Below are 21119 nucleotides of genomic sequence, written 5' to 3' on the forward strand. Positions count from 1 at the left end.
TTTTTTTGTCTCTTTTCTTTCTCTCCATTCTTTTGATTTTTTTCTTAACAGGATTTTAGCCCATACAGATCTAATATCTTCTGTGTAGTTGAGGGTGACCTTGAACTTTTGATCTTCGTGCTTTAACCTGCCCAGTAGGGAGTTGTGTCTTCTTTAGATCCTCTGCTCTACAGCTTTCACCACCATGAGCAGAAGATGGAGAGCCCAGCACATTCCAAAAGAGCTGTTTTCTTAAACATTTCATAATTGAAATGACTACCTGTCTGGTACCTACATGCCTTCCCGTGGAAAACCACATGGGTATAGGTCAGTGGCAGAACCCTTGCCTAGGGTGCAGCAAGGCCCTGAGTTCAATCTCCAGTGTTGGAACACAAAACCACCTTTACCCACGCTTGGAGATCCAGCACATCTGTGGTCTCCGCATTTGTGGGAAGACAGAAGCATCAGGATCCTTTGCTGTAGGACTAAGTTTAAGCATAACATGGGTTAAAGAAATCATGTCTTTATTTTATTTTTTTTTGTTTTGTTTTTTTTTTGTTTTTCGAGACAGGGTTTCTCTGTGGTTTTGGAGCCTGTCCTGGAACTAGCTCTTGTAGACCAGGCTGGTCTCGAACTCACAGAGATCCGCCTGCCTCTGCCTCCCGAGTGCTGGGATTAAAGGCGTGCGCCACCATCGCCCGGCTCTTTATTTTATTTTATTTGGTTTTTTGAGACAGGGTTTCTCTGTGGTTTTGGAGCCTGTCCTGGAACTAGCTCTTGTAGACCAGGCTGGTCTCGAGGAAAAAGAAAAAACCCATGAGACTTCCTTAGGTTGTCATAACGGTCACTGAGGGTGAGCCCTTGTTTGCGGCTAGAAGCTCTTCCTTCTCTGTTACTCCTCCTTTTGTTTGTGGACTACACAGTTCCTACAGAGGAAGGAAATCTCACCAGCACGTATTACCTAGGCCCCTAACGGCCTTTCACTCTTGTCTGCATCCCAGAGCCTGCTCCTGCAGGGCCCAGGTCACAGAGCATTTACCTGGTGTATCCTAAGTGCCCCCTAAGTGTCCCTGGAAGACTCTGCGGGAGTATAGGGGAGCAGGAGGGCTGCCCTTGGAGCATGTGTCAGTCATGGGGTGCAAGATCTAGATGAGCTTGCAGTAAAGTCCTGGCCCTTGTGAGGGGTCCAACCTCAGAAACAAACCAGGTAATTCCAGAATGCATTAGAGCTCTGGGTTTTTTCTTTCTTTCTTTCTTTCTTTCTTTCTTTCTTTCTTTCTTTTTTAAAAAAAAAAAACAGATACACGTAGAAATTTGGAAGCCGGGCAGTGGCCAAGAGGTAGGAGTTCAAGGCCAGCCTGGTCTACAGAGCAAGTTCCAGGACAGCCAGGGCTACGTGAGAAACCCTGTTTCGAAAAACCAAAAATAGAAATGGAAAGAGATAGAGGGGATGGGGGCGGGGGAGGGAGAGAGAGAGAGAGATTAATTTGAGGTAACAAGAAAGTACATCTTCACTTGGGAACCAAAGGCAACATCTGTATGCAAAGATCCCAAGTATGGAAAAAGTTAGGCTGTCCTAGGAAGTGAAGTCCCAGTGGCTACTGCGTGGGCCGGGCAGATGACAGGGGCAGGGAAGCTTGAAGGCCGGCCAGCAAGTGATGGTTCAGGGCGGGAGCATCTGAGGGAGTCTGGGTAGGGGATCGCACAGGGCAGCCAAATTACTACTGTCCCTATTCCAGCCACTTTGTTTCTGCCAGCTACTGCAGCCATACTCTGTCCTAACCAGTCGGTGACGCCTTGGAGCTCTCTAGCGCCTCCTGTGACGTCAAGAGTCGGACCAGGGCATTCTCCGGGTCTGCGAGCGAGCCTGAGGAGCCGCTCGCGGCGCGCGGGGTCGCATCCTGATGAAGAAGTCTAATGACAAGCTGTCCCCGCCCAAGTTGATCGGTGGGTGCGCGCCCCCGCGCGGGGCGCTGGTTGCTATGGACGCTGCGGCGGCCGCTTGCGGGCGGGGTCGCAGGGGGTGCCGCGCTGCGCAGTCACCTTGGCGGCCGGACGCTCAGGGCCAAGCTGGTAACCTGGGGGCGGCACCATGAAGGCCCTTAAGAAGGAATCTCGTGTCAAAATTCCAACCAGCAAGTTCTTGGAGGCCGCAGAGACTGTCAAAGGTTGGCGCTGGAGGCCTTGGGTGCTCAGGAAAACCCGACCAGGGATGCTTGGGCTGGGGTTAGGACACTACAAATTCGAGGGAGGGTCACTGAGACCATGGGGTACAGGACACAGACGAAGGAGGGAGACACAGCGCTCTGGAATTCGGTGTTGGTGATACGGCAAGTGAGGGACTAACAGAGACTTCTGGGGTCAGTGGGAGGTGGACTGACTCAAATTATAACTCAAAATATAACTCAAATTATATCTTAGGGTGGGGCAGGGGACAGGCTTCCTGGTTTGGGTGAGATGTCTAAGAACTAGCGAGCACTTGATGAGATTCTTGGGAATTGAGGCAGGGGTCACCTAAATAGTCATGCTGGGGGAAAATCCACCAGTGAAAACGACAGCAAAAACCCTAACTCTACTGGTTTCAAAGTGCCATTTATTTCCTACCACTCGGCCTTTCCAGCCTCATGACAGATATCCAGGCTAACATGGGCTAGCACCAGGAACGTTTCTATGACTGTTTGCAACCCACTCCCTTTTTAAAAATGTCCTGCTGGGAATGGAATCCAGGGGCCCTGTGTGTGCTAAGCAACTCTCTGGTACTATCCCCTCACCCTGTTTTCATTTACTGAGGTCTGTCGTGTGTGGACATTGTGTGACTCCAGTCCTCCAGAAACACAATCAAGCGAAGACCCAGAGGAATACCACAAGACTTATAAATGCAGATATGGATGCCTATAGGAATTCAGGACCCTCGGAGCTTTTGAGTTAGGCCTTGGCTGGTAGCCTTAGAGGAAAGGGTTTTCTGATGTCGACAGCTTGTATGGTAGATTAAAGGAGAAGACACCTAAAAAAAGGAAGGTTTTGCTTCTCTGGGTGTGGAGAGCAGTGTGAATTCATGGATCAATGAACACAGGAACCAGAGGACTCCATGCAGGTGGGCAGGAGCCGGACTATAAAAGGACTTCCCATGCAAAGTCCGAAAGTCTTGTTGTGTGACCTTGCAGGCCCTGAGGGGACCCAGCTTCCTAGGCCTGGAGCAGCAAACTGTGAAGGGGGGGCAGGCCAAGAGTCAGTAAGAGTCCCCTGGGAGGCCCAGAGAACTAAAAAGACCCTAGTGGGCTTTTTTTTTTTGATTTGTCTTTCTTTTATGTTTCTTCCTAGTATAAAAAGCTAGTGCTGTTTCATGACATACTTTTAATAGTTAAGAGAGAAGGAGAGAGAGGGGGAAAAAATTCGGTTTCCTTTCCCAAGGGCAGCCAAGGGCTCTCCTAGCCACTGCCTCGTGCTCACCTACTTTCAGAGTGACCTTAATCAGATTTGAACTTTCTGCTGTAAACAGATCAAGGAAGGATTTCTTTTCATCGTCTATTTGTTTTTAATAAGGGAAGGCTTCGATTTGTTAAATAGTGTTTGAGTTAAGAACATGTACCACAGTGAGGAGAGGGAAAAAGAAACAGTGTTTAACAGGCAAGGTCCCTTTCTCCTGAACTTTCTCAGAAGCCTCCAGTGTAGCCCTCCCACCTCCCCAGTATGTCCAGTCCACAAGTGTGACCTTGGAGTGTGTGTGCTGTGTATCTCTGGGGTCTCTGATTCGTGAGCGTAAAGGCAAGCAAACGTGACTGGGGACCTATTTAGAAACCTGAACCGAGTCCTGTGGCTCTCCTTGGCCTTGTTGCTAAGCTACCAGAAGCACCAGGTGCCCCTTCTAACTACAAAGACAGCTCTGCTCTGGGAGGAACAGGTCCTGGCTTGGTTCCCTCAGCTCAACCCTGAAGTCAGCTTCCCAAAGGCTTTCAACAACACTGAGGAAGAATGACATTTGTGCAAGAAGTAGAAAAGAAAAATCAGATCCCTTCTTCTGTCCCCTCTACGGATCCCTTCTTCCTGACGCCCTCAGCAACTCCTCTTGCCTTAGCAGAGGTATTGCCCAACTGTCCTATTCAAAGAGGCTTGTCTCTGACCCCTGTCAGGACAGAGAACTGGCAGCTCTCTGGCTGACCAACAGCCCCGCTCTGCTTGGGTTTCCAGAATGAAGCTCACGGGCCTCAAGTTCAGCGGTGACGCACCTCTACCCAGTGTGGTTCTCCAGATCTCCAGAATACCAGAACTGCCACCAGCCTGCGGACTGGTCCCTCCTGCCTCGTTTGCCTCCAGTTCTGTCTGTCTCTCTGTCGCTGGATGGATCATTCTGACATGTCACTGTCAGCATTCCACAATCCTGTACCAGGGGTCAGACCCCTGATCTGGACGCCATTCACTATCCAGTTCAGTTCACCAGCGAATAGTCACGGAGCACCTTTGCCGTTGTTCGTTTGTTTTGGGATAAGGCCCCAAAGCCACCACGCTGTTGTCCCTCATCCCGATCAGCAGCCCTGCCTCCCCAGCAAGCTTTGCGTGTCATCCAGCCTTGCTCCTACCATGGCCTTACCTGGAATACCGCGTTTGCAGGTCCACCTCTGCAAAGCGTTTGTGCCCTCCCAGCTCTTCCGGGCCGGATAGCTGTCCCTGCAGCTGTTCCTTGAACCTTCTTTGGGGCCTTCAACTCTGCAACTGGCATAGTTGCTCTCTGAATGGCTAATCAGGCCTATTGGCGTGCTTTTTCATTCACGTTAAGATCACTGTGTGTTTCCTTCAAGAGGACCCGAACTAACGCCTTGTCTATTACCCCCTTTGTCCTTTGAAGCACATTGAAGGTGTTTGGTTAGCCAGGCCTAGTAGCTCACACCTGTAAAATCAGCCCTGAGAAAACTGAGGCAGTAGAATTGCCATGATTGTGAGGCAAACCTGGGCTAAATAGTGAGTTCCAAGTCAGCCTGGGCTAGAAGGAGTCCCTGTCTCAAAAAGAAAACAGAACAACAAAAGTAGGTACTTGGTGGATACTCTCTAAGATGGACTTACTTCACTTTAAAATGTGGATATTAGTTTAATGAATGTTTAGTTAACCAGAGCACGTACCATCCCCCAATTGCGCAGAGTGGCAGCGTTTATTGTAAGGCACTCAAGATAGTTCAAACCTCAGACCAGAGCTTTCCAGGGCTGCATCAGCCTCAACCCATCAGGGTCTGTACTGCTAGCTGAGCGTGGTGGGATCTTTGGCCCCAGAAGTCATCAGCGGTGTTGAAGGTTTGTGTTTACAGTATCTACCTGCAATTCTATACTCATCAGCAAAAGGCCTATTCCTAAGGAAGGTGTAGGGCAGGCACGGTGATGGATAGAAGAAACAAATGCCCTGGGAAACATAAATAATACGGAAATGCTTCTGACAGCGGATCTTCAGCTGCCCGCAGCTCCCTCGCGGGTACCCACCTACTTTGATGTTTGTATAGAAGGGCAGAGAATTCAAAATCAGAGCCCAAGCCCGTTGTGATGGGGGCCAATAATCTCAGCACTCAGGCAGCTGAGGCAGGAAGATGGCAAATTCCAGGCCCGCCTAGGCTTCAATAGGAAGATCCTGTCTCAGAAAGAAAACTTGTGTAGGGTGGTGGCACACGACTTTCATCCCGGCAGAGGCAGGTGGGTCTCTGTTCTACAGAGCAAGTTTCAGGAAAGCCAGGGCTCCACAGAGAAACCCTGTCTCCAGGGGGAAAAAAAGAAAAGAAAAGAAAGAAGCTAAACATCAAAACCCAAGGCAGCATCTCCTGGTGTGGTGGAAGATCAGACTGAAATGGGGTCAGACTGCTCAGCTCTGCGTGTGTCTGTGTGTGTGCACTTTGTGCAGAGACCCTGAGCTACTTCGCCTGTGGAGGAGATGGACTTAGAGTTATGTTTGGGATGATTAAAAAAAAAAACCACCTGCAATGTGGACATTTCCTTTAAAACAAACAAACAAACAAACAAACCAGTTTGATTGTGTAAACCAAAGCCCCTGGCTTGATGTGGTCCTGGTACCACAGATTAGAACACTTTGAGAGGCGCTAGATAAAACTCCAATGTTGTTCTAAACACCCGAAGCGCTGGATAAAACCAAAATGTTGTTCCGAACGTCCTGACGGCTGAGTTTAGGTCCCTTTGATATTTTTGTATAGATGTTTACATCAAACCCTTCTCAACCAGGGGGAGGAAAAGATGAAATCACCAACGAGAGAAACAAGGTGTACATCTGAAAGAGTTAAGCCACCTCTCTGGAGGCAGACAGAATGCGTCCTGATCAGAGGGCCTCTGGCTGTCACTCAAGTGGCATAAACTCTGGTCCCTGCACTTTTGTGCAGTTGCGTGGGCCACTAGTGGTGTCTAGCATTTCAGGCTGAGTTAGACCCTTAAATAATCTTGTCCTCAGTCTTGACCCCCTAGGCTATCTCTGGCCCTGCCTGCCCCTGTCCTCATGATAGGCTGAAATCCCTTGTATGGATCACTAAGCCCTCCTTGGCTGGACTCCTATTTCCTCCTGCCTTTCTTCTTCCCACCCCCTCTCACGCCACTCCAGTGATTTCAGAGTGCATGCCTTGAGTTCCAGGGGGTTCTCCCTCCTCTCTGGCCTCCAGGCCTCTTCACACAGTTCCTTCTGGAATTTTGTTGTTGTTGGGCTTCTCTTCCTCCTTTGCTCTCAGTAGGAAAATCACCTCTTTCTCAAAGCTCCCCCAGCCATCCCTGGGTTGGGGGCCCCTGCGTGCCAGACTAAAGTCCCACGTTCAGTTGACCTGGCCATTTTGTCCCCGGAATCTGTTCTCATCTCAAACTCTGTCTTCCTAGACCTCACCAAGTAGCTCTGGTTGGCCTGATCTCCCTATATAGAGCAGACTGGCCTGAAACACAGAAATCCTCCTGCCTCAGCCTCTCAAGTGCTAGGATTAAAGGTTTCTTTCTTTAAAAAAAAACAAAACAAAACAAAACACATGATGGTCAGAAGAGGGCATCAGACCCCCTGGGATTGATGTTACAAATGGTTTTGAATTGGCATACGGGTGTTAATAATCGGAACCTGGGTTCTCTTCAAGAAAAACAAGCGCCAGATAGCAGGTCTTACAACACTGGTCAGAACTGTCTTGGTGGCAGAGGCAGGTGGATTTCTGTTAAGTTCAAGGCCATCCTAGTCGCTATAGCAAATTTCAGGCCAACCAGGATAACACAGCAAGACTCTGTCTCAAAAAGAGAAAAAGAAGCCCAATGCCAAGCCGCTGCATGTGGTGGCTTGCACCTGTAACCTCAGTGCTTGAAAGGGGGAGTTAGTAGAGCCATCAAGTTTATCCTGGGCTACATGGTGAATTCAAGCGCAGCCAGGGTTATATGAAACCTTATCTCAAAAAAATCAAAGTTAACAGGATAGTGGTGTCACACGCCTTTAATTTTAGCACTCAGGAGGCAGGGGCAGGCAAATCTCTGTGAGTTTGAGGCCAGCCTGATCTACAGAGAGAGTTCAGGACAGCCAGGGCTACACAGAGAAACCCTGTCTCAAAATAAATAAATAATAAAATAAAATAAAAAAAGGTAAAAATGAAAAGGGCCAAGCCCAGTGGTGCCCAATTTAAGTCTAGCACTTAGAAGCAGGTGGATCTCTATGAGCCCAAGGCTAGCCTTGAACCTGTGGTGTGAGGAATTGAACCCAGGGCCTCACTAACCTGCACATGCTTGCTAGGCAAGCACTCTACCACTGAGTTTATTTCTGTATGAATATATGCAGAGTGCTCTTGGCACATAGCTCTTTGCTTCTCTCCAGAAAAGAAGCGGGTAAAGGCAGCCGAACAGCCCACTCCCCCCATTCAGGAAGAGCCTGAGCCTGTCAGCAATGTCTTACAAGGAGATGACATTCTTGCCTTGGCCATTAAGAAGGAAGACTTGAAGAAGGTAAGATGGAAAGGCCAGGGATCTCTTAGAACATCCAGTCACTGTCATGATCCATCCCTCCACTGGCTTCCTGATCCCAAGGAGTCACCAATTCCATGAAAGAAAAAAAAAGCCATCAAATACAATTTATTTTACTTTAGTATCTGACTTACAGGAAGTTAGGTTTTCAAATTTTGAGATTCTAGTAGAGCCACAAAATAGTGAGGTACCTTGTGGCATCGTACCCATTCCGCTGACGGGCCAGTAAGTTCTAACAGCATAGTTAGAAATGAGCACAACGCTGCTGATCTCCAGCCTTTCCCCTTATCTGGCAGTCACCCTTACATAGTCTGTCTGGACATGCCAGGTGTCATTTTCCCTGCTCCAGGTCACTCCTAAATCTCAGGTCTGTCACAGGCATTTCCAGGTCATGAAGTATGGATGGAGTTGGGGAAGCAGTCTCAGGAATTCTATCAAGAACTGGTGTGTGTGTGTGTGTGTGTGTGTGTGTGTGTGTGTACGTTCCTCCTCCTCCTCCCAGGTAGCATTTTCTTTGGCTTTGTTTCTTTTTTAGCAACACGTTCCTCGGTTTGCAGAAATAGAAGGGAAGCCTGCCATTACGCAGAAATTTATCATCCGTAAGCTCAAACCGAAGGATTCTAGCCGGAAGGTCTACCACTTGGTGGCACACCCCGCTCATCCCGATGCTGCCACGAAGCCCCTGGACTACTCTGGTATGGCTTTGCTAGGCCTTGCATTCTCGGGTGGGTGTTGGAAGGCCCACTCTCTGTGAAACAGTCGCTCTGTGGGTAGTTCACAGCTTCTGTTTCTCCGTCCCTCTTTCCTTTCCAGGTCCGGGCGACAACTACTTAAGCAGTGATCAGATCCTGCCTCACCAGATCTTGGGGAGTCTTCAGGACTTTAAAAGAATCGCAGTTGCTCGAGGGAACACCCAGGTTTGCTCCCACAGAGCTCTGGGATCAAGAGAATTTGGCAAAGCCATTTTCTCCCCTGCAGAGTCAAAAGGGCATTTGTGGAGATGGGGGTACATGGTTAGGGTTTGAGTGATACAGGTCAGCCTCTGGGCCTAGATGATAAGGTATCCTTTGGGAAGTAGTTGTAAGTTACAGAAGCCAGTTGCCCATCGAAATTACCTCTGGCTGAAGTGGGGGTTTACTGAAAGGAATTGAGAACTTGCCTTGTGGGAACCTGGGTCTGGATAAACTGAACCTCACAAGGTAGCTAGCAGCTCTGGGCCCGGCTCCTCATTTCCCATTTCTGGAGAATGGATTCTGGAGGGAGATGTCCTCCACTGTCCCCTGTGCTACCTTCCTGTCACATAGCACTCCTCTAGCTCAGATCCTTCACTTCTATTGGCTCAGTGACCCTGGAGGAAGTCATCCGTGGTGAAGAAGAGCTACCTTAAAGAATGCTGTCCTTTCTGGGCAGAGGACACTGGCAGCACTCCCCGGGTCCCCTGGTTTGTTTTCTGTCCCTTGCCACCCTACGGTCCTGAAGAGAAGCGATTCTTAGAGCAGGGCAGAAGCCAGGACCTGGCCCAGGTCAGAACTCCCTTCCCTACTTATCCATTCCAGCTGGCTAAGCTGATCCACACCCAGCCCTGTTTGATGACCCTCATCTCAGCTAAAGAAGAGCCGAAGCCAAAGGCCCCAAAGGAAGAGAAGAGACCTCCATGGGCTCCACGTCTTCAGCACAACTTCCTAAAGAACTGGCGACGGCACATTGCCTTGTGGAAGAAGCAACAGCAAGTCCTTAGTGGTGAGCTAAGCTGCCAGGGGCCTGCCAGGCCTCCATCTGGTGCAGGGGCTCTTCTGTGTCTTCTCCCCCACCCTTCTGCAACCGGGACTCACACCGACTAGCATTTGTGCCATCACTATTGAGAGCTTTGGGTTCTCAGGCCTCCGTGGGTCCTGAAATGAGCCCAAAAGTGGACCACCCAGTTCATAGCGCCAGAACCTGTGCGTTCTGTCTGGGTGCAGCGGTCACATTCTTCCTTCTCCCTCTTTAAGAGCATCTGAAGAAGCCCACGAGTGAGCTGCTGATGCACATGGGTGAGAGCTACAGAAGGATTCAGGAGGAGAAGGAGCTCATTGACCGTGCACTGCCAACCCAGCATGACGGAAAAGTAGGTTGTACAGAGAGTACAGAGAAAGGGCAGGAGGGAGGGCAGGAGAGAGGGGGAGAGGGAGGAGAGGAGAGAGGGGGAGAGGGAGGGGAGGAAAGAGGAAAGGGAAAAGAGGGAGGGGAGGAGAGAGGGAGGGGGAGAGAGGGGAAGAGAGAGAAAGGGGGAAATAGGGAGGGGAGGAGAGAGGAGAAGAGGGAGGGGAGGAGAGAGGGAGGAGGGGAGAGGTAGGGGAGAAGAGATGAAGAGAGGGAGGGGAGAAGAGAGGGAGAGAGGGAGGGGAGGAGAGAGGGGAGGAGAGCGGAAGGGGGAAAGAGGGAGGGGGGAGAGAGGAGAGAGGGGAAGAGAGAGGAAGGGGGAAAGAGGGAGGGGAGGAGAGAGGAGAAGAGGGAGGGGAGGAGAGAGGGAGGCGGAGAGAGGTAGGGGAGAAGAGATGAAGAGAGGGAGGGAAGGAGAGAGACAGATGCACATGGAACTGGTGCCAACTTGTCTCCAGTTACACAGCTGGGGAGAAAACAGCCTGTCCATTACCAAGCATTGTTAAGCCCTTGGGATCTTTATTGTGTTATATTTCATATTTGGAGGCTGAATAATTTAGCCTGTGGTGGTCCCTGGTGGTCAGTTTATCATAAGAGCCTTAATGTTTGTCTTCTAAAGGTTTTTAATATATATGTAGTCTAACCAAGGACAAAGCACTGTGCTGTGCACATCAGTGAGTGCCTGGGTTGGGATCAGCTCGCCCCATCTCCTGGTATCTTGAAAACAAGAAAGTTGTTAAATGCCCACTCTTCTGCCATTGGGTCCCAGTGGATGCCCCCACCAGCCTCTGACTGAGGTACGGAGGTGACCTCACTACTCTGTCCTTCCTTTTCAGGGTTTCAAGGCAGCTAATTGGTTCTGGAGTCCATTGGAGTACCTGGGAGATGAGGTGACAGGTCTTCTCATGACAAAAACAAAAACCCAGCGTGGCCTGGTGGAACCCATCACACACATCAGGAAGCCCCACTCCATCCAAGTGGAGACTGGTAAGGAACAGGGCCCCAACCCATAAACTTTTCGTGCCTGGTGCGGGAGGCCAGGCAGTATATGGTGATGGTCAGTATGACTCTGGCCCAAGTCCTGGTTCAGTTGGCTTTGAGCAAGTCCCAGACTCTACCTGGGATCCAGTTCTGGCCTCAGTGAAACTGATAGACGTGGTAAGGGAGGCAGGGTAGTTAGGATCCTGGGCTTTCACCAGCCGCATGCAACTGTTGCGTCCCTGGAATGTGATTAGTCTGCATGGAAAAACCTGTCCGTGTAGACCAGTTTGAAAACAAACAAAAACCAGTATTTTAGTAGTTATTTCTATATTTATTGCATAATAGTCTTCATATATGGGGTTAACTAAACTGTGTTAAAATGAATCTCACTTAGAGTTTGGCCAGATTTACCTTTTCAACATGCATATAGAAAATCTGAAGTCACACACACACACACACACACACACACACACACACACACACACACGGCTTGCATCCGTGGTTTGTATGTAGTGTACTTCCGTGGGGTCACATGTTTTAGAGCCCGTCAACCTGCACAGATTCACACCCCAGCTTTCTGAATTTGTGTTTGGCTCCCACTGTCCTTGATCTTCTATCATAAGCATTGTGAGGGGGTTCAAAGGGACATTATATGGGTTAAGGGTTTCTGGTTTCTTGCTAAGACTCAAGAGAAAGTAGTTGGGGTTGTTACCGCAAGCCAAAAGATTTGTCTATTTGGCAGCTTATTTTGTGGGATTCCTGTATAGGGTTGCTAAGGACATATAGGATCAGAGAACTGAAGTAGAGTTGCCCCCAAGGAAGATGTATTTACCCCCCAATTCTTCTCAGGAGTGCTGTCGGGATGGGTGTTCTCAGGACCCCTGGGCAAAGGGTAGGAAGCAGGCATGTTGGCAGCCTGTGCTGACGGTCTTCCATCTCTACGCTAGGATTACCAGCGCAGAAGGATGCGTGGTACCGTTACACCTGGGACCGGAGTCTGTTTCTGGTCTACCGACGCAAGGAACTACAGGACATCATGGCAGATCTGGACTTTAGCCAGCAGGTTGCTAATGCCTTCATACCCTGTGCTTCAGGTGATAACTGCCAAGCAGTTCACACTGCCTCTCTCTGCTCCTCTTAGGATATCGATGGCCTGGAGGTGGTGGGCCGTGGGAAGCCCTTCTCATCTGTCACAGTGGAAGAGCACTCACCCTGTGAGAAGAGCCTGAAGAGTTCCTCTGAAGACACTATGCTCCTGTGAGTTTGAGCCCTGGGGAGAGAGGCAGCTGGAGAGCATGCCTGCCCTGACATCCGCCAATGTTAGAAATCAAAATCAGAGTGACCTCATCCCAGCCCTGCCAGTAGCTGCCTCCCTTCCTCTAAGCCATTCCAGCACATCTGCCAGCTGTCTGCTGCCGTCGTCTCCTTCCCCACAGCTGGATCCTAGTGGGGGAATGCCCATATATTACTGTGCTACTTTAATGTCCTCACCCGCAGAGCCCTCCACAGCTATTAACAGGGAATGGCCCTGGAGAGAGACTTGCAGAGACCCTTGCAAGGCTGACGGAGACTCTAGATTTCCTGATGACTGTGTCCACAGTTCCAAGTGGCGTGAGGGCTCAGCCTTCGGGAAAAGAAATAATGGGTTTTTCTTACAGAGACTCACTGACCAACTTCTCTGACATGGTCCCCATGCCGATTCTCGGCCCTTCCCTGCTGTTCTGTGGGAAGCCAGCTTGCTGGATCAGAGGCCGTAATCCAGACGACAAGGTGAACTGCCCTTTCAGCCTTGTGCACTTGCAGGAAGGGCTTCCCTGATGGATCAGGCCCCAAGGTGACCGTGACAGTCACAAGGAGTCCACACGGTTTCTATATGTGCTTTTATTTGATTGCACATTCTGCATGCCTGAAAATGGTAACAGCAGCACTCACTAACTGAAACAAAAATGAGATCACAAGGCTAGAAAGGCTGCTGCTGGTGGGGCACACCTTAAATCCCAGCACCCAGGAGGCAGAGGCAGGCGGATCTCTGTGAGTTCGAGGCCACACTGGTCTACAGAGCTAGTTTTGGGACAGCCAAAGCTATACAAAGAAACCCTGTCTGGGGAGAGGGGAGACAGAGTACATGTGTATCATTGATAATACCTAGTTTTTACCTAGTCCTCAAGCAGGCAAATAAACTCTTTTACATAGATAGGGCTAGATGGAGGTTTTAGGATAATTAACAATAATAATATGTACATGTGTGTGATATGTACGCAGGCTTGCATACATGTGCATGTCCAAATATGTGTGAACCCATGTGTGGGCGCAGTGCACATCCCTTGTGTGAACATATGTGTGTAGGCCTGAGGCTGACACGGAGTGCCTTCCCCTCTTGCTTTCCACCTGTGTACTGAGGCAGGGGCTTTGACTGAACCAGAGCTAATGATTAGGTGAGTCTGGCTAGTCAGCTTGCTCTGGGGACTCTGTCATTACCTCCTGTGTGCTGGGATCACAGGCAGGCTGTCACACTGAACCTGGCTTCTGGAGATCCAATCTCCAGTCTTTGGACCTGCAAACTAACCTCTGAGTCACCTCCCCAAGACCAGTTCTAGAACATTCTTCAGATGCTAAGGAGCAGAAACGAATTCCAGGTGTAAGAATACTTCTCCTCTTAGTGTTAGTGATAACCTCAGAGGCAATTACCAGTGTAAGGGTTGACAGCACTCAGGGTGACCAAGCCCAGGGGACCAGTGTGAACCCTGAACCTTCAGAGGAGTCAGAGGAAACAGGGATGAATTGGTCACTGTAGGGCAAGACCTCAATATATGTATGTACATGTGTGTACAAGACAGTGCTTGTACCCACTCCCTCCCACAGAAAAACATCGGAATCGCTGTCCGCCTGACATTTGAGACCCTTGAAGGGGAGAAAACGTCTTCAGAACTGACTGTGGTCAATAACGGCACTGTGGCCATTTGGTATGACTGGCGACGGCGGCCCCGTACGGATTTTTTCCAAGACCTAAAGAGAAACAGGACACAGAGATTTTACTTTAACAACCGGGAAGGTACCCAGAAGCTACCCTCCTTACCAGCTCCCTACTGGCCTCAATGACTGCGATACTCTGGTGTTCAGTTAGTACCTACCAGTCTGGCCCCTCCTTCTGCCTTGACCCTCCCATTTTTCTCACTAAGTGTGTGGTTTGCAAGCAAACGAGAGAACTCCGGGAGCACAGACCTGGGGCCAGGATGACCAACTGTCCCCCTGACTGACTGGAGCTTTCCCCGCTATAACAATGTCACATATCCTCTGGGGATGGCTGGTGACCAGATGTGGGCAGGCTGGGCTGCAGTGTGTTTTCTACACACAGATTGACGGCTCAGCTGGCTCCTCCACCACAGCCTCTGCCTCTGTCTCTCTCAGGTGTGATCCTGCCAGGGGAAACCAAACACTTTACCTTCTTCTTCAAGTCTCTGAATGCCGGCATCTTCAGGGAATCTTGGGAATTTGGGACTCATCCTACCCTCCTGGGAGGTGCTGTCCTTCAGGTCACTCTCCACGCTATCTCACTGACCCAGGACCTTTTTATGGAGGAGAGGAAGTTGATGGAGGTAAGAAGACTTAGAAGCTCAGCCACGGGGACAGTACGTGGCCACTCAAGAGTGCCTCCAGGGGTCTTTATTTGTCCTATCCTGGGAGGTGATCTTTCTCACCACATGACAGATAACTCCTCTTGCTTAGGAAATCATACCTTTATGATGTAGAAGATGGGAGGGCAGGCTAGGGCGGGACAACAAGTGACCCTGCCTTGCAGACCTGAGTTAGAAGGGAACAAGATGAATCCCTGAGATCCAGACTTCACAAGGGAACATGCGGAGTCCCTAGCTTTCCCACTGAGGCTGTGAGGCTGCAGTGGATTGAGGTTGCATTGACAAGACTTCCAACCCTGAGAGGATGATTTAAATAATTAGCCCCGGTCCCCTTCTCCATTATTAGCCTCCCTGGGGAGTGTAAGGTGAGCGCTGGGGGCTGTTTGTCCCTGTTGGGTCTCAGTGCCGCTCCCTTGTGCCCTGCTTCATGGGATTCTGTGGAAAGTTGGGTTTTTATGTCACGCCCTCCCTACACACAGCTGCCTGCTTCGGGCTGGGACTTGGTTCCTGCCAATCAGATTGTAACTTTGATAAAGGCCAAGTTCACTGTATTTGCTGACTTGAGGACCTGTGTATGGAGAGATACCCTTCTGCTGGGTTTCTGTGACACTCACCGTGTGGCCAGGCTGGAGCCAAGTTCACTGTCATTCTCACCAGCGCCCTGACTGTGTACTCTGTCTCTCCCCCTTCTTCCAGTGGGGCTACTGGAGGGTCCAATCCTGTGCCGGAGTGGCTCTCCTCCGGGACTGGCCTCTGCCGGATGCCTTTTACCTTTGTGAGGTGAACACAGATGTTTGGAGAGACCTGGAGATTTTTGAGTCTTGAAATAATAACAGGTCTCTGTGTAAGCCAGAATGACTGACATCCAGGCAGGGACTCAGACTTGACTCTAGAGTGTTCTGACTTTCTCCTTGAGGATACACGGGCAGTGGAGAGCCTAGGCTGCCATCCTGTGCCATCTTTCTTTCTCCAGAGAAAGCTGGCTGCCCACGAGGCTGTCACCATCACACAGAGCCTGCTGCAGGAGTTACTGAGGGGCACCCCGACTCCAGAGCGTGCGCCGTCCCCCGTGGATGCCTACCTTACCGAAGAAGACTTGTTCCACTACAGGAACCCTCGGGTATGGGTTGGCCCTGTGCCCTCTGGGTGACTGTCATAGTAAACCCTTCCACGTGCCCAGCGTCTTCCCCAAGAAACTCACCTCTTCATGGCACTCCTAAGAGATAACAAGTGCAATTTACATCCTTACAGGATGTAAATACGGGAAATGAAGGCCCAGAGATGTTAAAGAGTGTACCCCAAAATAGTTCACAAGTGGGCGGATGCTTAGTAAGACCAGAACAGCATATAATTCTTCCTTTAAACCTCGCCTGTCTTGGAAGGCCCAAACGCGTGTGCATGTGTGTGTGTGTGTCCCTCTTCTTGGCTGCAGTTGCATTACCAGCATCAGGTGATCCAAGACCTGCAGGAGCTGTGGCAGCATTACTCCAGCCTGCTCCTGAAGACTGAGGAGGCCGGTGCAGGTCAGGAGGATCCCCTCAACTCCAGAGTGCGGCCTGCTCCGATGCCCTTAATGTTTATGGAGAAGTCCCAGGGAGACCCCCATCACCTGGTGAGCAGCGGGGGCCCGGGAATGGAGGCCCCTCAGCTGCTCTCGAGGCAGGAGATGGATAGCCTCAGAGGACTCCAAGAGCCCTTCCTCCCTCAGAAGACTGGCACCAGGAGTTTTCCACGGAAGAGCATCATGGAGGAGATTCTTGTGGAGGAGAGCCCTGACATGGAGCCTACCAGGAGCCCCTGGGAGCTGGAAAGCCTTCCCCCACCCAAGTGGAACCTCTGCCTGGAGGACTTCAGAAAGGTACCCCCAAGGCTCTGAGGGGTTGGTGGAGAAAGCCCCTGAGTACGTTGCTCCTTTCTGGAACCAGCTGGGGAGGCTCCAGCAACCCCCCTTGCCCTATGAGCACATAGATGAAACCTGAGGGCCCAGAAAAAAACAGTCTCTTGAGTCAAAACTTTTTTTTTTTTAAATAAGAAGATTCTGTGAAAGCCTTGAAGAGTGAGGTTCATGGGAACAGATTTTTGCGGGAGGTGTCAGGCTCCCATATGGAAGCATCTTCCATAGCTTCTAGTTTTGGGGCCCTGTTCTCTGTAACCAGGCCCATTGCTAGAGAACACAGGGACCCTTGGAGTTCTGGTCCAGAATGGTTGCCCATGGTGTCCATGACCCTAACCAGGCAGTGCTGACCCTCCCTGAGGAGGCCCAGAGAGAGGATGGCCTCATCCGGCTCAGCAAGGCAGCTATGGAGCTATGCCAGGAGCAGAAGCCATTGCAGTCTGACATCCTGCACCAGATGTGGTAGGTATCCTTGAGGGGACCACCCCAGGTCTCCTTCCCTAGAGCCTGGGAAGGTAGTTCCAGAATCCAGGAGGCTAGGTTTCCCTTGAGCTCGGATGCTAAGAAATGCAGCAACCGTCTCACCCTCTGGAACCTGCCACAGCAGCCCCACAGCTGCCTGTGGCTTCTCTGGGGAGCAGTCGCAGCAGAACAAAAAGTTTGCCCCTCCCCCTTCCCCTTGTCTTGTTCTTTCTCAGTGAGCAGAAGAATGGGGGGAGGGGCAGAAGACACTTGAAGAGAGAGGGAACCTCACAAGCTTCACTCTGTAGCCAACCTACCATTGCCTGGGTAGACTTAAGTGGCTGGGTTTCCATAGGACACAGTCCCCCGGAACTTCATACCGGGAATTTTGTGCAAGGCCCAGCCCTTCCTGTGGAGCCTAAGTCTAGCCATCGCTCCAAGCTGGAATTTAGACTCTGAAGCAAGACTGAGTTCACCCGGGCTTCTTAACACTAATCCTAGACCTAATCTCTAGGTCTTTGGCTGCCACAGGGAAGCCAAATTCCAATGTGAACACTTGCAGAGTATCAGGGAGGGTTGGCTGCTTGGTAACGTGGCATTTTCCTGGTAGTTTCCCTCGTTGGAGTCCTTAAAGGGAGGCAGCCCAGCCTCGGAAGGTTCAAGGACAGGTGAAGCCTGCTGGCCTTCCTTCAAGGTGTCTTTTCCTCCAGTTTGCAGCTGTGGCGAGATGTGATTGACAGCCTGGTAAGCCGGTCGCTATGGCTAAGGGCTCTTTTGGGCCTGCCTGAGAAGGAGACTGTTTATTTGGACGTCTCAGAAGAGCAAGGTCAGACATTGTAAGGTCTCACCTCTCTGTGGTCTTCCTCAGTCCTCTGCCCTGAAGGCAGCAGGACCTTGGCTGTTTATCCCCTTATGGTAGGTATGTGATGGAGTCCATAGACGTGGGGCTCATCCATCTTTGTATCTGTTGCCAGGATTTGAGGCTCACATCAGTGGAGCCCCTTGTTTAGCACGTTGAGTCACTGGGAGTTTAAATATATTGGAGCTGGGATTGAACTGTCTCTTGCTCTTGTCACACAGTCTTGTTCCATAAGGTCACGTGGAGGGCTCAAGGAAGCCCCCCCCCCCCTTAGCCCTCTCTGCTCTCTGCCTACTGAGCCTGTTTTCCAGCTCACCTTGGCATAAGCCTGTGGTGTAGGCCAGGCCATAGGGGGCCTTCAGTATGTCTCCCACTTTCCCCCTCTTAGGTCATAAGTCCCCTCCAGTCACAGAAGCAAAGGTGGCAGTCGGTAAAGTTGGGAAGGAGGAGCGGAAAGGGGCAGCCCAGGAAAAGAAGGTACCAGGTATCAGAGACAAAGAGGAAAAAAAGGGGGCCAAGACGCCAGGGAAAGAGGTATGTATGTGCAGGTGTGGTCTGCACCCTGGATGGGACTGGGGAGAACTCTTGGAGTGGCTCCAGGAGAGCCTCTGGAGAGAACATCATACCTCCCTCAGAAGCTGTCGAGGTTATGGGGTCTCCATTTCTTCATGCAGGACCGCCTGAACAGCAAGAAACAGAAGACGAAGGATGACAAGAAAGTGGTGAAGTCTGCAAGCCGGGACAGGCTCTCCTCAGAAGATCCGACCACTGACAGCACGGTCCCTTCCCAGGAGCCCATAGACCCCCTGGTCAAGGAGAAATATACCCAGAGGTTGCATGCTGAGGTGAAGGAAAGAGGGGACCGACCGCACACCTCCTCATCCTCACACCTGCATCTTTCATTCCCTTTATTCCACTGAGGAGCACCTGCTTTTACCTACCAAAAAAAAATACCAGAGAGAAATGAAGGCAGGCCAAGGAAGGTTGCCTTAGGCAGAGGAAGCAGCTGGTGCGGAAGAGGAGTGGGCCAGCAAAGTGGTTAGGAAGTGAAGCTACAGACAGGGCCGGTGGGCAAGAAGGACTTTGCTGCCCCGTGTGAGGCCTTGGAGTTTTCTCTGAGTGACCCCAGAAGTCATGCAGAATTCCTCACTGGGCTTGATATGATGGGACGTAGGGTGCCTCTTGCCGACCTTTGATAAATAGACTCTCAGGAACACAACAGGAAAGAGACCCTTCCCTTTCCAGAGCTGCCTCCCCCCCACCTCCCCACAGGTCCACCCTGGCAGGCGCATTTCTTGGGAGAACACCTTGTAGGTGCCTTAGTCCTCTTTCTGTTGCTATAAGAAAAGCTGATTTGGTTTTAGGCTCTGCAGGCCACAAAGCCCAGGAGTAGGGCATGGGGGGGAGGGGAGAGGGAGAGATGGGGGAGAGAGGGAGAAGGAGAGAGGGGAGGAGAGAGGACACTCATGTTGCTTCACTCAGGACCCAAAGCAGAAGGGCAGCTGGCCTCATGTGGAAGGTGCACAAAAGGAGGAGCTAGGACTCTTTTGTTCTGCGAGGGTGGGCTCCTCACGACTCAAAGACCTCTTAAAGGTCCCCAGATTTCCCAGCACTCACACGGGAATGGAATTTTAGGCGAGCTCTAGAGGGGGCGATGTACATTGGAAGGACATGTGTCCGTTCGTTAAGAAGACTTCATCAGGATCTGATCTTCAGCAGCAGGCCTGCAGAGATGCCCCCAGGCCATCTTGGACTTTTGTTACTGCAGGTTTTTCTGAGGTGTGGGGAGGTCTACAAAACCACGTTCACTATGTCATCCTATCTAACAGGGATACTTCGTCTTTCACAGATCAAGCATTGTGAACCTGGGCTTACATTACTGTACATTGTGGGACCACCCTAGGGTCTCATTTGACCAGCAGTTCTGTTTACTGCTGCCTGTGACATCACTGAGTTTTCTGATGGCTGATGAGGTCTAGAAAGTATTGATAGGGCTCTGGGGACTCGGGGTATAATCCCTTCTTTGATTCTATGGTACTAAGAGTCAGTTTTCTTAGGCTGTGTGGTCCAGCTGCAGCAGAAGGCTCAGACTCGGTTTTGGAAGCTTCAGCGTGTAGATCTATGATCTTACAGGAAGGAGAGTTGGCTTCTGGAAAACCAACACAGAATTGGGTCTGAGCCCAGGCCCACTCCAGATCTAAAAAGCAATTACACGCAGCAATTCACTGTACAACTTTGGCATTCCTCTCCGTATTTTCTCTTTTTGCAAGGCCGATACATTGGTGCCTTCTGCAGAGTGAGCGAGCCCTTCGCTTCTGATGTCAGTCCCGTTCTTTCAGGTCTACGGGCTGTTGGATACCCTGATTACTGACATGATGGTCCTGGCAGATGAGCTCAGCCCCCTAAAGAGTGTTGAAGAGCCTTTGCATTTTTGCAGCTGACTCTTGGGCCCACGCTGCCTCCTGGGAAAAGGGTTAGAAAAAGTCAATAAAGAATCTTTAGGTTCCTACCACTTCCGTTGTACCTCTGAGCATGCTGGATCTCCACTGTGTCAGGTGATGTCTGTATCCCACCTGCCCACCCGTGGTTCTGGGAGCCACCCACATGTAGGGAGGAGATGTGCAAATGACAAGCCCAAGAACAAGGGGGTAGCAAGGCAAGGAATGAAGTCAGGTGACAGGGCAGATTGTCCCCGCCTCAGGCCCACGTTTTCAGGGTCATGTTTCCTGAAGTCAACACAAGTGACCGAGTGAGAGACTAGGAGCAGAAGCAGAACCAGATCTGGCTTCCTGAGGTCTTCTACTTCAGCTCTCCTCATCCCTCAGGTGTCACTGGCCAAGCTTTCTAAACCCCAGAGGAACTGGGGCCAAGCCCAGACCCACCCCAGGTCTGAAGAAAAACAAACAAAAGTACAACTATTTGTGATAATCCAAGAAAGTCTCACAAGTACTGTTTTCCTCTCCCGGTCTGTTCTCTTTAGCACCCTTGTCCTAAACCAGAGGTTAGGATTTGGGTTCTAGTCTGCTTTATCCCTTCCTCCAGCCAACACATCTGGCCCGGAGCCAGTTTTCTGCTCTGGTGAAAAATGTAATCTCAGTGGGACACTGAAGGTTTTAAATTCAAAATCAGCCCGAGCTAGATAATGACTCTGAGGCCAGCCTGGGCTACACCTGGAGACAAGGTCTCAAGCGAAACAACTAACAAAACA

General features: G+C 50.7%; 1 protein-coding gene across 3 annotated transcripts; it reads left to right on the forward strand.

The window, feature by feature from the left end:
• Window positions 1-1808: 1808 nt before the first annotated feature.
• Mycbpap (MYCBP associated protein) lies at window positions 1809-20422 on the forward strand. Of its 3 annotated transcripts, none has more exons than XM_075991047.1 (20): window positions 1809-1926; window positions 7793-7920; window positions 8474-8633; window positions 8752-8855; window positions 9495-9678; window positions 9930-10045; window positions 10917-11067; window positions 12009-12124; window positions 12203-12318; window positions 12720-12831; window positions 13924-14113; window positions 14470-14657; window positions 15670-15816; window positions 16129-16308; window positions 16405-16554; window positions 16931-17052; window positions 17763-17878; window positions 18300-18445; window positions 18586-18756; window positions 20251-20422. In XM_075991047.1, exons 1-20 carry the CDS (start codon window positions 1884-1886, stop codon window positions 20350-20352), a joined length of 2742 nt encoding a protein of 913 aa, XP_075847162.1. In that variant the 5' UTR covers window positions 1809-1883; the 3' UTR covers window positions 20353-20422. The 3 variants fall into 3 exon arrangements, with proteins under 3 accessions (XP_075847162.1, XP_075847161.1, XP_075847160.1); XM_075991046.1 differs by lacking the exon at window positions 1809-1926 and adding an exon at window positions 1976-2147; XM_075991045.1 differs by lacking the exon at window positions 1809-1926 and adding an exon at window positions 2008-2147 and having other exon boundaries at window positions 16129-16554; window positions 20251-20379.
• Window positions 20423-21119: the final 697 nt, after the last annotated feature.

Source organism: Microtus pennsylvanicus, chromosome 11, assembly GCF_037038515.1.
Source record: "Microtus pennsylvanicus isolate mMicPen1 chromosome 11, mMicPen1.hap1, whole genome shotgun sequence".
NCBI classification, from domain to species: domain Eukaryota; kingdom Metazoa; phylum Chordata; class Mammalia; order Rodentia; family Cricetidae; genus Microtus; species Microtus pennsylvanicus.

Excerpts from the sequence above, each read along its gene's own strand:
- Mycbpap (XM_075991045.1), top strand. The coding sequence starts at position 2,072 with ATGAAGGCCCTTAAGAAGGAATCTCGTGTCAAAATTCCAACCAGCAAG. Across the intron at positions 15,817-16,128 it reads TCCACTACAGGAACCCTCGG|TTGCATTACCAGCATCAGGT; the intron begins GTATGGGTTGGC and ends TCTTGGCTGCAG. Across the intron at positions 16,555-16,930 it reads GCCTGGAGGACTTCAGAAAG|GCAGTGCTGACCCTCCCTGA; the intron begins GTACCCCCAAGG and ends GACCCTAACCAG.